The 14823-nt window shown below is 49.8% G+C and overlaps 1 protein-coding gene across 1 annotated transcript in view; it reads left to right on the top strand.

Annotated features, from left to right (window-relative positions):
* Positions 1 to 14823, top strand: part of Eif2ak4 (eukaryotic translation initiation factor 2 alpha kinase 4) — a 60562-nt gene that overhangs the window by 21072 nt on the left and 24667 nt on the right. The window contains exons 6-18 of the mRNA XM_013010007.1: positions 269 to 417; positions 1554 to 1669; positions 1900 to 2057; positions 3972 to 4507; positions 5292 to 5398; positions 6231 to 6388; positions 7619 to 8013; positions 9061 to 9130; positions 10732 to 10815; positions 12059 to 12181; positions 12881 to 12985; positions 13679 to 13736; positions 14543 to 14622. Of these exons, the coding sequence (XP_012865461.1) occupies positions 269 to 417; positions 1554 to 1669; positions 1900 to 2057; positions 3972 to 4507; positions 5292 to 5398; positions 6231 to 6388; positions 7619 to 8013; positions 9061 to 9130; positions 10732 to 10815; positions 12059 to 12181; positions 12881 to 12985; positions 13679 to 13736; positions 14543 to 14622 (2139 nt within the window). The remainder of the gene's footprint in view (positions 1 to 268; positions 418 to 1553; positions 1670 to 1899; positions 2058 to 3971; positions 4508 to 5291; positions 5399 to 6230; positions 6389 to 7618; positions 8014 to 9060; positions 9131 to 10731; positions 10816 to 12058; positions 12182 to 12880; positions 12986 to 13678; positions 13737 to 14542; positions 14623 to 14823) is intronic.

Genomic DNA, 14823 nt, shown 5'->3' with positions numbered 1-14823 from the left:
CTGTCTGGGCTGGCCTTGACCCAGGATCCTCAGATCTCAGGCTCCTGAGTAGCTAGGATTACAGGTGTGAGCCACCAGCACCTGGCTTAGACTTTAGTTTTTGACCCAGTACATATTTGGGCATTAAGTTGGTATAAGTTGAGTTTTATTCCATTGTAGTCATTCAGTTTAAACAAGACATGTCTGGCCCTGAATTCACCATTAAATTCAGTGCTTGTCTTCCATTCTAGACTTGCATCTAAACTAGGATTTGTATTTCTTTTTCTAGGAGCGTCTGGAAATTGCTAGTCTGTCAAACCAAGATCCTAGTTCTAAGAGAGACCCAGGAGGACATAGAACGGCACACACTCTGTGTGGAGGCTCCCCTGACTTTGTGGGAAATGGCAAACACCGCACCAGCTCCTCTGGAAGGGCACGGTAAATCTTGGCATTCCTGGGGGATGGGGGAGGGACGCGGTAAGGTGTGTGCTGGTATTCAGGCTTCAACTTAGGAACTGGTGATATTCCTTACACTGTTTTTGCTCAAGGCTGGTGCTCTAACATTTGAGCCACAGCTCCACTTTGAACTTTTTGGTGGTTAACTGGATATGAGAGTCCTATGGACTTCACACACTTGTGAAGTTTGGTGGGTCTTCAGTGTCAATAACCCTCTCGAAGCCTGCCTGTCTTACTGAATTGGATAGCCACATAAAACCAGTTTCCAACCATCCTTATTTGATCTTTAGTTTTTACTGGGGATTGAACCCAGGGCCTCGCATACACTAGTAAAGCGTTCTGTCACTGAGCTATACTCCCAGTACTTTCAAATTGTATTTTAAGACAGAGTCTCAGGCTAGGAGGGTGGCTCAGTGGTAGAGTGCTTCCTTGCATGCCTGAGGCCCTGGGTTCGATTCCTCTGCACCACATAAGCAAAAAGAAAGCCGGAAGTAGTGCTGTGGCTGTAGAGCGCTAGCCTTGACCTGAAGAGCTGAGGGACAGCGCCCAGGCCCAGAGTTCAGGCCCCACAACCGGACCCAAAAAAAAAAAAAAAAAAGACAGAGTCTCAGTAAATTGTTTAGGTTGGCCTCCTGAGTAGCTGAGATTATATATGCCGCCATGCCCTGTCCCAAGAATTGTTATTTGGGGGGAGGGGTGGGGGAGGGGAGGTGTAGCCATGAGCAGCTCTGGAGATGTCAGGCAGCATGGTGTCTTCAGGTTCGCATCATGCCCCACTCCTCCTGGCCCCAAGTGGAGAGTAGAAAGTGGGCACCATGGAAGAGGAGTGGATTTCCCATTTCATTCTATCCTGTCCCGCCCCGCTGCCCCACCACGCCACCTCCTCCTTTGAGCAAGCCAGCCGCCTTTGTTTCCCAGGGCCTCTGTCCAGCGCTCAGCCTGGGCCGCTCCCCATTTCTGACAGTGAGACAGAATGAGTGACGGTGACAGCCAAGGTCAAAGCACCAAGGAAGATGATCAGTTGAGGGTGGAGAGGGCCAGTCATCTTCTGGAACCAGAAGAGCAAGACTTCCTGTCCTAATCTTAAAGAAAACAAATTGTCCCTCGGTATTTTGAAGGCGCGATCGTCAGTATTCCATATGTGGCAGCGATGATTCCCCTGGCTCCTGTGAAATCCTGTATTTCTCTGCGGGAGGTCCTGACCAGCTCATGGTACACAAAGGAAAATGTGTTGGTGAGTAAATACATGTTTATTAAAGCAGTCGTACCGCTGAAAGTTAATCATAAGGGAACAGAGTATAGAGTAGACACGGTCTTGTTCAAACCAGCTCAGTCCACAGAAGGCTTTCAAGCAGAGAGCACATATATTTTAGAAAAATAGTTCTCACAGCACATAGCAGAGTCACACTGTTAAATGAGCGAGTGAGTGAATGAGATTTCATGACTGTTCTGTTTCATTTGCAGGCAGCGATGAACAGCTGGGAAAATTAGTCTACAATGCTTTGGAAACAGCGACTGGCAGCTTTGTCTTGTTGTATGAGTGGGTCCTTCAGTGGCAGAAAAAATTGGGTCCATTTCTGACCAGTCAAGAGAAAGAGAAGATTGACAAGTGCAAAAAGCAGGTAGGTGTGGGTTCACCTCCAGCATCAGGTTTGATTGGCTCCCAGAGCTGAGTGGGTGGGGCTTCTTAGTGGGTGGGGTATTCAGGTTGAAGAATCATAATATCAATTTATAATACAGAGTATAAAGAGAATACTTAATATTGCATATTATAGTTGTTACGCAGTAACGTAACTATAAAGAGGAAAGGCATGGTATTTAAAATGTGTGTACTTTGTATATAAAAAGAAAACCTTAAGACTACTTTCAGGGATCATTTCTATAGTTCGTTACTAGAGAAATCTCACTGATCATGTAGAGTACCGGGAGGCAACAATGCTTGATAAGAAATGTACTCGTTATCTTGCCCATGTAATTGTAACTCTTCTGTATGGTATTCTCACAATAAAATAAAAAGAAAGAAAAACTTGCTGGGCACCAGTGGCTCATGCCTGTAATACTAGCTACTCAGGAAACTGAGATCTAAGGATTACGGTTCAAAGCCAGACTAGGCAGAAAAGTCCATGAGACTCTTTTTGTTGTTGTTGTTGTTTTGGTGAGTCATGGGGCTTGAACTCTGGGCTTGGGTGCTGTTCCTGCACTCTTCAGCTCAAGGCAAGGCTCTACCACTTGAGCCACAGCGCCACTTCTGGTTTTCAAGTGGTTTATTGGAGATAAGAGTCTCACGGACTTTCCTGCCTGGGCTGGCTTTGAACTTCGATCTTCGATCCTCAGACCTCAGCCTCCTTAGTAGCTAGGATTACAGGTGTGAGTCACCAACACCTGGCTAGTAGTTCTTCCATGAGACTTTTTTTTTTTTTGGTCTGGTCGTGGGGCCTGAACTCTGGGCCTGGGCGCTGTCCCTCAGCTCTTCAGCTCAAGGCTAGCGATCTACCACATGAGCCACAGCGCCACTTCTGGCTTTTTTTGCTTATGTGGTGCTGAGGAATCGAACCCAGGGCCTCATGCCTGCAAGGCAAGTGCTCTACCACTGAGCCAGCTTCCCCTCCCTCCATGAGACTCTTATCTCCAATTAACCACCAGAAAACTGGACATGGTGCTGTGGCTCAAGTAGAGCACTCTCCTTGAGCTGAGGAGCTCAGGGACAGTGCCCAGTCCCAGAGTTCAAGCCCCACAACTGACAAATAAATAAGTAAATAAAAGAAAAAGAAAAACTTAGCTGGGCGCTGGTGGCTCATGTCTGTAATCCTAGATACTCAGGAGGCTGAAATCTGATGATTGTGGTTTAAAGCCAGCCCAGGCAGAAAAGTCCCTGTGAGACTCTTCTCTCCAATTAACCATTTAAAAACCGGAATTGATGCTGTTGCTCAAGTGGTAGAGTGCTATCCTTAGGCACAAAGAGGCTCCTGGACAATGCCCAGGCCCTGAGTTCAAGTCCCTCATCTGACAAAAAAAGAAAAAAACTTACCAGACTCCAGTGTCTCATGCTTGTAATCGTACCTACTCAGGAGGCTGAGATCTGAGGATCAAAGCCAGCCAAGGCAGGAAAGTCCATGAGACTTTTATTTCCAATTACCTACCAGAAAACCAGAAGTGGAGCTGTGGCTCAAAGTGGTAGAGCGAAAGCCTTGGGTGGAAAAGCTCAGGGATAGCATCCAAACCCTGAGTTCAAGCCCCACAACCAACAAAAGAAAAGAAAAGAAAAACTGAAAGCAAATACACTGTAATCATTGGTAACTTCTGAGCTGAGTTCAATACCTATAGTCCAAGCTTCTGGATAAAATTAAAAAAGTAGAGGATTCAGCATATTTTTTGCATCTTTATTAGCTGCTAGGTTGGCCACACAGTTTAAGGGAAGGATTTGGCTCAGAAAAAAAATTGTTTTGTTCTCATCGCAAAGTGTACTTGATAACAGATACTTTACTTTTGAAGTAGTAAAATACCAATTCATGTCTATTGAATCTTTGTCCTTCTAGATTCAGGGGGCAGAAACAGAATTCAGCTCTTTGGTGAAACTGAACCATCCAAACGTAGTCCGCTACTTCGCCATGAGCTTCAGAGAGCAGGATGACTGCATGGTGGTGGACATGTTGGTGGAGCACGTCAGCGGCCTGTCGCTCGCCGAGCACCTGAGCCACGCGGGCCCCATCCCCGTGCCGCAGCTCCGCAGGTTTGCCACCCAGCTCCTGGCTGGCCTCGATTACCTGCACAGCAACTCCGTGGTGCACAAGGTCCTGAGCGCATCGAGTGTCCTGGTAGACGCCCAGGGCACGGTCAAGATCACGGACTACAGCATCTCCAAGCGCCTGGCGGACATCTGCAAGGATGACGTGTTTGAGCAGACGCGAGTTCGATTCAGCGACAGCGCCCTGCCTTACAAAAGCGGGAAGAAAGGGGACGTGTGGCGCCTGGGCCTCCTGCTGCTCTCCCTCAGCCAAGGGCAGGAGTGTGGCGAGTTCCCCGTGACCATCCCCAGAGACCTGCCGGCAGACTTTCAGGATTTCCTGAGGAAGTGAGTGCCTCGCCCTTCTCCAGCGGCACCTTGCTCCTGGACGCGTGGGGCACGGGCGTGGCGGCCCTCGCTCCCCAGCCTGTGGGACCTGTTGGCTCCCTCTGCTCACTGTGGCCTTGGCTCCCACGCTCCCCTGCACGCGGGTTCATGAGCGATGTCAGCTGTTCAGGGGACGGCCTGGAGTAGTCCAGCAAGTCCTGCTGCCGCGGTGGGCAGGGACCGCCACGGCGGGGAGCAGTAGGGAATGCCCGGCCTTTCAAACGGCAGCGCTTTCCCTCCCACTTTTGTCTGTGCGTGCCACTGCGGGGGCTTACACTCAGAGCCCATGCACTGTCCATTTGCTTTTTCTCTCCAGGCTGGCAGTGTACCTGTTGAGCCACACCTCCACTCCACTTCTGGCTTTTTGCTGGCTAATTGGAGATAAGCCTCCTGGGCTGTCCTGCTTGGGCTGGCTTTGCAGTGAAATCCTCGGATCTCAGCCTTAGCTGGCTTACACGTGTGAGCCATCAGTGCCTGGCTTCTGCCTTCCCACCGCTGCTGTTTCCTAAGAGGTGCAGGGCAGGGCCTCCTACCCAGGAACAGCCTCAGGAGTGTGATTCCACCCCCTGCTTCCCTGTGGCTAAGAGAGCCACAGCCGGGGATCTGCAGTCCCTGAGAGTCACATGCCTTTAACCCGTTTCAAAGTGAGCCCATAGGTTCCGTGGCTCCCGGGAGGCTATTTCTACGAGTAGGCCCATGGGGAGCCGCCCTTCTCTTGCGTGTTGCTGAGTCCTCATTCCTCCAGGTGCGTCTGCCTGGATGACAAAGACAGATGGACACCTCAGCAGTTATTGAAACACAGCTTCATAAACCCTCAGCCAAAGATGCCTTTAGTGGAGCAGAGCCCTGAAGGTGGGTGTCTCCATTGTTTTTCTTTCTTTCTCTTCCTCTCTCGGTTTCTTTGCACTGGGCTCTCATTGTGAATCTTGGTGCTCCTGCCTCTACCTCCCGAGTGCTGGGATTCCAGGCATGCACCGCTAGGCAAGGCTGCCTGTTCTTTCTCTGCTTTCCTTTGCTTTGCTGTGGTGGTACTGGAGCCTAAACTCAGGTACTGTATCATAAGAGCATGCCTCCAGCCCCTATCATTTGACATAACGTTTTTGAAAGTATATATAAACCTGACATTGGAGGAGGATACGTGGAGTATTTATTTCATCTATTTTAGGCCAAGCGCCACATAAATCTGTTCAGTTAGAAATGTTTATGCCACCCTGATGTTCCAGTATTTTCTGATCGAGTGGATATCCAGTGGAGTGACCTCAGTGACATGTAGTTCCTTCCTGCGTCAGTCACCTTATGACCCAGTGGCCTGGTTTCCCTGCCAGTAGATCAAGGAACCTCTGTCAGGCTGGGACGGCGCCAGAGCCCTGGTTTGGGTTCTGGCTCTCTGGTTCAGTCACTCACTCCACCCCAGGGATCCAGGCTGATGATATAGTTCTTCCTCCTTTAAGGAGGGCAGGGTGGGCAGCAGACTTGTTAAAGGCCCTTCAGGGAGGATGTGCTCCTTCAGACCGCTGGCTGGGGCCCAGGCCGTGCCTCGTGGCAGAGTTGGCTCGCTCTTCTCTCTGTTTGAAAGCAGGGCTCTTGCTCTGTGGCCCTTTCCCTTCCGCCTCCTGAGTATTGGAGCAGCAGGCATGACCCCCACGCCCTGCTTTCCCCATGTTCCCCATGCCTCTTCCTTCAGATTCCGGGGGACAAGATTACGTGGAGACCGTTATCCCCAGCAGCCGGCTGCCCAGCGCCTCGTTCTTCAGTGAGACCCAGCGGCAGTTTTCGCGCTACTTCATTGAATTTGAGGAACTGCAGCTTCTCGGCAAAGGTGCTTTCGGAGCGGTCATCAAGGTGTGACAGAGTTGTCCCCAGTCCTTTCCGTTTCACTGGCACAGACTTAGGGGCTGGCTTCTGTGCTGAGGTAGGAAAGAATGAAGAATATCTTCATAGGCTTCGTTCAGGAAGAAGTTCTTTTTCCCATTTGCTGTAGAAAAGAGGCTTCCAAGGCCAGAATCGAGGTGGGGTCACCCTGGCACATGGCCCCAGATGGCCCTGATGCCTTTAATTCCCAGCTCTTCTGGAAATGGGAAGCTAACAGTGTGGGTTTGTTGTTGTTTTTCAGTCGTGGGACTTGAACTCTTGGTCTGGGCGCTGTCCCTGAGCTCTTTTGCTCAACGCTAGTACTCTATTACTTGAGCCACAGCATCACTTCCAGTTTTCTGGTGGTTAATTGGAGACAAGAGTCTCACAGACTTTCCTGCTGGGCTGGCTTTGAACTACGATCCTCAGATCTCAGCCTCCTGAGTAGCTAGGATTACAGGTGTGAGCCACTTGTGCTCGGCTTAGCGATGTGTTTTTAAGGTATGCTGTTGTTCTGTCCTCTGGTCTCCATTATCTGTCTTGCTTGTATATAATTATGCTATTCCTAAACACTGTTGAATATTGTAAAGGACATAGCACTTGCAGGGCCATGAATTTAATCCTCAGTGTGTGTGCGTGTACAGGTGCGTGTGTACACACACGTGTCATCTTGCACCTGTGGTCATGTTTCTGTCTAGAATTCTCAGAGGAAACATCACTCTTCCTGTAGAGGGCCTCTATACCTTGTAGTAAATGGGGCTTGCAACATTGCAAGCGCTTCACCCTTACTAGACAGTGAGTAGGAGGTATTTGTCAGTGAAATTAATGTTTAGGAGAGTGGTGAAGGCAGCATTCGGAGGTCTGGGGCAGAAAGATTTGCAGAAAGACTTGTTTTTTAAAAAAAAAACTCGGTGTGGTGATACACACTGTAATCACGGCACTTTAGAGGCTGAGGCAGGAGGATGGAAAGTTTGAGGTCAGCCTGGGCTACAAAGTGAAGCCCTATATTTAAACAAGGGAGGCTGGAGGGACTGAGGTTGTTTTCCCCTGGATTCCTTAGCAAGCTCTGTGCCTGTGGATAGTGGTGAGCTGTGTCCTGTTTGCAGTAGAGGCCTTCTTCTGCAAGGGTGTGTGGTTGGGAGCTCATCCGAGTTCCCCCGGGGTGGCGGTGGGGCCAGTGAGCTTCCAGCCTTATCAGGGCCTCTGCTCCTGCCCGGGTAGGTGCAGAACAAGCTGGACGGCTGCTGCTACGCGGTGAAGCGCATCGCCATTAACCCGGCCAGCAGGCACTTCCGCAGGATCAAGGGCGAGGTGACACTGCTGTCGCGCCTGCACCATGAGAACATCGTGCGCTACTACAACGCCTGGATCGAGCGGCACGAGCGGCCCCCAGACGCGAGGCCCCCAGCCCGGAACCAGGCCGCGGATGGGGGAGCTGAGCACGGGGCCCCCGCGGGCAAGGCCTCGCCCGAGGGCAGCGTGGAGGCCGCCGCCCCGCCACCCATCAGCAGCTCCGTGGAGTGGAGCACCTCAGAGCGCTCCCCGGCCGGCCCCGGCTCCAGCAGTGACGAGGAGGAGGAGGATGAACATGATGGGGTCTTCTCGCAGTCCTTCCTGTAAGGGACGGGTGCCGGGCGGGACCCCCACAAACCCACTGTGCCTCCCTGCAGTCTTGACCCTGTTAGGCCCATGGTTAGCAAAGTACCAAATGCCACCCACAGGAGTTTGTCCCCACTGATCTCCAGCAGCTGCCTGGTGAGTGGCTCATGCCTGTAATCCTAGCTGCTCTGGATACTGAGACCGTGAGTACCGAGGTTCTAGGCCAACCTAGAACCAGCAAAGTCCATGAGACATCTCGGCCAGTGAAAAGGCCAGCCGACTGGCACCCAGCCTGTCCTCCCAGGTACCTAGGAAGCGTAAACAGAAGGATCAGGGTCCGTGTGGGTCTGGGCATAAACATGAGGTCCTGTTCACAAAATAAGCAGGGCAAAAAGGGGCTGGGAGCATGCTTCAAGTGGTAGAGCCCCTGACTAGCAAGCTCAAGGCCCTGGGTTCAAACCCCAGTACCACCAGGAAAAAATGAAAACATCCCCTAACATCCAAGCCCAAGGGGAAGGAAAAAGTGGAAAGTCAAGAACAGAAACTACTTTCAGTGTTTCATCATTGTTAACTAACTTAAGAGAATATCTTGTAGGGCACTTGGGCCATTCAGGAGCTAGTTTTAGGTCTGGATAGAATGCTCCCTGCAGGCCATGGAACCCAGAGTTACCAGAATCTACTCTGGTCTTCTTTGTATCCAAGGCTGCAAGTTGTTTTTTAGTTAAGTTTAGCTATTAATGATTGTGGGCCACAGCACAGCCTCAAGGTGTGGTTTTTTCAGGCATTTCCCTGTTTCTGCCTTTTTTGGGGGGTTGGTTGTGGGGCTTGAACTCTGGGCCTGGGTGCTGTCCCTCAGCTTTTCAGCTCAAGGCTAGTGCTCTACCTCTTGAGCCACAGCACCACTTCTAGTCTTCTGATGGTTTATTGGAGATAAGAGTCTCACAGACTTTCCTACCCTTGCTGTCTTTGAATTATGATCCTCAGATCTCAGCCTCCTGAGTAGCTAGGATTACAGGCGTAATTACAGGATTACACTGCCGGACTTAATGTTTGTCTCTTTTAAGACCCGCTTCAGATTCCGAAAGTGACATCATCTTTGACAACGAAGATGAGAACAGCAAAAGTCAGCATGAGGTAAACATGCAATGCATTGAACTTGTCTCAGGAGTCTGTGTTCACAGTTTCTTCACATAGCTTCAGCAAGCTTGAAAGATCACAGGCTTGGGGCCCACTCAGTCCTTCTTGTTTCTCTGCCCAGGCCGCAGCCCCCCCTGCTGGGTGTGGAGGTCCCATGTAGCGGGGAATGCTGAGGGACAGCTGCTGTTTAGTGAATGCTCAGTGAGCAGGCCTTGCTTGTGATGACTTTATTATGGGAAGAAGAGAAAAATTATCAGCAGTTATTGGGCACATCCATTGTAGATAAAGAACCACCTGTGTGTGGACTCTGCTAGATGAGCGTGTAAATTGATATGAAGGAGGTTGGAATGCATTCGTGTAGTTTTTAAAAGTACTTTATATTAAAATCACTTGCTAATTAAAGTCACCTTATACTCCTCTCAGTTTAAAATTTTAAATTGTAAATTTAGCCAGGATAATGCCATTAAATAGTCCTCACCGCTGGTAAGGCAGAGGTGGTGCATGGCCCTGGAGTCAGGACACGCTTCATTCCCATGTCCTGAGCAGCACCCCCAGCACCCTAAAGGAGGGAGGAAGCCTCCACACATTCATCCCCTTCAGCACATTCTCTGGAGAGGACATAAGTGGCTCGAGAATAGAAGCCGCTTGTCTCCAGAGCCAAGCTTTAATTTTCTTTCATAAGGAAAAAATGTGCAAAAATCGTTCCTCATAAAAACTAGAAATCAGTCAGGAACTAACTGATGCTGTTTACATATTTAGGGATGAGAGTATTCAAACACATCTGTCAGAACAAAAAGAATTTTTTTTCTCAAAAGATGCCAGGTATTAGAGAGAAAATTAGCCTTAGGGAACAAGCCAGTAAAGAACATGGAGAAGGGCTGGGAAGGTGGCTCAGTGGTAGACCACTTGCCTCTCATGCATGAGGCCCTGGGTTCAATTCCTCAGCACCACATAAGCAAAAAAAAAAAAGAAAAAGAACATGGAGACATGGAACAGGGAGTCAGGGCCATCCCAAGTTCGCAGGCCACACAAAATCATCAATATGGGCAGAGGGCAGATGACAAAAGCATGCAAATCTGTCTCCTATGTGCCGAATGACTTCAGGGTCTTATATGGCCTGACACTTCCCACCCTGGAGAAGAACCGGGAGCTTACTGTTCAGTGCTGCAGCCCACAGGGCAGTGTGCTTTGGTAGTACACTCACTTAAACTGCTTCCATGGTGACCCACCCAAGGGAGGCGTCCGTCAGTACGGAAGCCTTCACTGTCAGCCTGGGTGCTTTCTGCCCTTCTTATCCCCCGAACATCAGTGGTAATAAAAAAACTGACTGGTAGCAGGTGGTGGCACAACTTCAATACCTACTTGTTTTCTGTTTTTCTACCACCTCGTGTGGCAAATACCTCTAAGCTACACGGAACCTTCTGCTTCAAGCAGACTTAAAATTGCTGTGAGCTACTAAAGAACCCCGGCTGCATTCTGCTCGCTCACCTCCTCTAAGGCTCCAGGATGGCCATGGGGGTAGGCGCAGATTTGCAGGGGTGACCATGGTTTTGTTTCACTGAGGCTCCCACTTTGAGCCCCCTGTGTTCTTGGCGTAGGATGAAGACAACCATGATAAGAACACTCACCATGGAAGTGAGCCGGCGGCGGCCACGGAGGCCGTGCACTACCTGTACATCCAGGTGAGGTGAGGCGCAGCGCCTGCAGCTGCCAGCAGGCGCATCGCAGGGTGCTGTGACGAGGCGCTGGCCCACACTCAAAACAACCTGTGGCTATCAGAGAGTGTCGGAGGGCAGCTGCTGACTGGGCCGTGAAAGTTCCCCTCCTGATCCACCTGTCCTGCCTGTGTGAGCGCGGATGAGATTCTCCAGCCTTTTGTGCCTCCATTGCTCTACAAATTAGAGGACGGTAGCTCATCTCACACATGTCCAAGTCCCATAAGTGTCACTCTGGATATGCCCACAAACACCACTGAGTCCCGTCAAGGAACTGGAATGGCTTGAGGCTTCACAGTTCATCTGGGAACCTGCAACAGACAAGAGCCACAGGCAGACAGGTTCCAGTGAGGGGCTCCCAACCAGAACCTGGGTGTTGGCCTGTCTCCAGCCTCAGACAGCGGGCTCTGCCAGCAGAGACAGCCGCAGACCTAAGGAGGTTTCCCGTACCCTGAGTGCACAGGCCTGTGGTCAGTGTTAAGATTCTCTGCAGGAGGGCAGGGCTTTCCGTGTGAGATCCAGCACTCCATAGAAAAAGGATGCCTTAGATAGGGGCCTAATGCAGTGCTGCTCTCCTGGTGTCTTTGCAGCCCCACTTGCTCTGGTTACAAGGTGTCTGCCCCTCAGCTCCTGGTACTGCACACCTCTGCCGGGTGCCAGGTGTCTGTCTGGGGTAGAGAGTAAAGAGAATGGGATCAGAAGACTTTGGGAGGCCCTGACTTAGACACACAGAAACAGAACAGAATCTGCCCCTGGGGACTGTGAGGATAAGAGGAAGAAGGCCGACCTTCCTCTGTTTTAAAACAAAAAAACGTTTTGTCCTGAAAAAGTTCCACTCTGGCCCTGGGTATCCCCCAGACACAGCTTCAGCCAGGGGCTCCTGCGCGTTCCTCCCTGGTGCACCGAAGTGGGGGTCCCGGCCCTCCTCCAGGGTTTTCACGTCTGCAGTCACTGCTCCAGACTCGGGAAGGTCATTTAGCTTTCATGTACAGATAAAAAAGCGAATGATGTCATCAGGCTATTAGCCTAATTTTTGTTTTATTTTTGATTCTTTGAAGTACTCTTAGCTGATGATATGCTTTCCTAGTATGCATAAGGCCCTGGGTTTGAGTCTCAGTACTACCAACACCCGTCAGAAATCAGATTTTTCCATAACTGCTTGAAATCCACGTTGTGAGTTTCAGTATGGGTCCTGTGTTCTTGTTTGTAGATGGAGTACTGTGAAAAGAGCACCTTGCGGGACACCATCGACCAGGGGTTGTACCGAGATACCAGCAGGCTCTGGAGGCTTTTCCGAGAGATTCTGGACGGATTGGCTTACATCCACGAGAAAGTAAACCTCTCAGCATCTCTTCACTAACAATTAACAATTTACATAAATTCACCACTACAAAGCAAATGCGAGAAAGGAGAAAAAAAATACGAGGACTGTGGGGATATTGCTATATTCTGGCTTGTAGCTGTAGAACAAAGTGTCAAAAGACAAGCAGCACTACCAAGCATCAGAGCTTAAAGAGCTCACTGACAGTGGAGACAGGGAGCAGCTCCATGGCCCTGTGGGACAATGAAACTCAAGTGAATTGTGTACCAATGAAGTCTCACTGAAACAGAGCTGTGGTTATATTCTTATGTGATGTTCCTGGCAGAATAGTCTCTAACTTCTGATTTGAGTAATTGTAGCAAAGAATGTTATTTTGAAGCCAGGAATTGCCAGTATGGTAGAAATGCTGCTGGGACTAGTGTTAGGGAGGAACATTTAAAAACGGTCATTAGCCAGTGGAAATATGTTCGTTTTTTTCCTTTGCTTCATTTTTCTTGAACCTCAGATGGAGAGGGACCTGGATGCTTGGGCATCCCCCGTTCAGGGAGGACCAGCCCTGGGTGGAACCAGGAGGTGGTCCTCGTCAAGTACAGTCAGGTGGTGTTGCCGTGTCCAGGCATCTCAGAGTAGGTGGTGTGCAGGTGCCCGCCTGACTGGCCTTTCAGCCGCGTGAACCGTGGGAAGCCATGCTTGTTTCTTGTTCTCCAACAGGGCATGATTCACCGGGATCTGAAGCCTGTCAACATTTTTCTGGATTCCGATGACCACGTGAAGATCGGTGATTTTGGCTTGGCCACCGACCATCTAGCCTTTGCTGTGAGTATTTTAAAAATTGGGGCTGAGTGCTGGTGGCTCATGCCTGTAATCCTAGCTACTCAGGAGGCTGAAATCTGAGGATTACGGTTCGAAGCCATCCTCAGGTAGAAATGTCCCATGAGACTCTTACCTCCAGGTAACCACCAAAATGCTGACAGTGGAACCTAAGCTCTAGTTAACTTATTCAAGGCTCACATGAAATCAGGGGGAGAAGAGACATCCACTAGACAAGCCTTTCACTTTCCTATTGGTAATGCGCAAATAGAATCTATTTACTTGAAAGAATGAGAATGTATGAAAAACAATGACAGGGGCTGGGAAGGTGGCTCAGTGGTAGAGCGCTTGCCTTGCATGCATGAAGCCCTGGGTTCGATTCCTCAGCACCATATAAGCAAAAAGAAAAAAGCCGGAAGTGGCGCTGTGGCTCAAGTGGTAGAGTGCTAGCCTTGACCTGAAGAGCTGAGGGACAGCGCCCAGGCCCAGAGTTCAAGCCCCATGACCGGACCCCCCAAAAAAACAAACAAACAAACAGACAATGGCAGCTGAGCGTAGTGGCTCATGACTCCTCAGTGCAGTTATTGTAACTGTTCTGATTCCATGTAAGGTTTTTTTGTCTTCATTGAGGAATGAACAGGGTACTCCCATGGAATCTGGAAGTATCTGATGAACTATTTCGCCTGTTGGTGTTTTCAGGCAGATGGCAAACAGGATGATCAGGCTGGAGATCACTTGACAAAGTCAGACCCTTCAGGTAAATCAGAAGTGGGGATTTCCCTCATGTGTTTACAAACCAGCTGCAGGCTGAGCACTAGTGACTTACACCTGAAATACCAGCTACTCAGGAGACTGAGATCTGAGGATCATGATTCAAAGACAGCTTGATCCAGAAAGCCTATGAGGCTCTTATCATTTCCAGTTAATTAACAAAAGCCAGAATGGAGCTGTGGCTCAAGTGGTAGAGTGCCAGTCTTGAGCAAAAAATCTCAAGTCCTGAGTTCAAGTCCCAGTTACCAGCACCAAAAACAAAAAATCAAATAAATAAAGCAGATCACAAACTATCTTACCCTAAAGCTAATTTGTTATTCATTAAATTAGTGTAATCATGGAAAGTTTTAATGATTTTTTTCACTGAATTAATTATTCTCAGTGGAATAAGTAGGCTTTGCTGAGCAGAGCTGTACTTTTTACCCCAAGTGCTCAACGTAGACTCTGCCCAGGGCCTGCTCGCTGTGGCAGGGACCTAGTACAAAGTGGGACAGTTGGTAGGACAGCGTGGCCGGCCTGGACCCCTGCTCAACTTTTGGCTGCTCATGAGCGTTGCAGACAGCCAACCAGTTGGGCCTCTCCCCTTATTTTCCTCTTTTATCTATTTACTTATGTATTTATTTTGCTAGTACTAGGGATTGGATTCAAGCCTCCTGTTCATTAGACAAATGCTCTACCACTTGAGTCATGTCCCCAGGCCTGGCTCTAAAGATCTCTCTGTATTTGTTTTCTTTTGAACTTACCTTCTCCGTGGTTCTGCTAATGGCAAGCTCCCCTGTCTCCTCCACACAGGCCATCTGACTGGCATGGTGGGCACTGCTCTGTATGTGAGCCCCGAGGTCCAAGGGAGCACCAAGTCTACGTACAACCAGGTATGGGGGCGGGCAGCGGGGGCAGCAAGAGGGAGGAACCAGAACACTCAGCTCACAGCAGTCAGGGCTCAATAACCAACCGACACGATCATGAGCATTCACCACGTGCTGCTCCGGGTGGATGTGTGGCGCCCGAGGTCAGGCACTTTAGCTGGCACTGCTACTGCCCAGAACTTGGGGTACCCCGTCCTGGACCGGGTC

The sequence above is a fragment of the Dipodomys ordii genome, unplaced genomic scaffold (assembly GCF_000151885.1).
Source record: "Dipodomys ordii isolate 6190 unplaced genomic scaffold, Dord_2.0 Scaffold11, whole genome shotgun sequence".
Lineage (NCBI taxonomy): Eukaryota > Metazoa > Chordata > Mammalia > Rodentia > Heteromyidae > Dipodomys > Dipodomys ordii.
The sequence above is the reverse complement of the archived record's forward strand: the minus strand, read 5'-3'. Positions and strand labels throughout refer to the sequence as shown.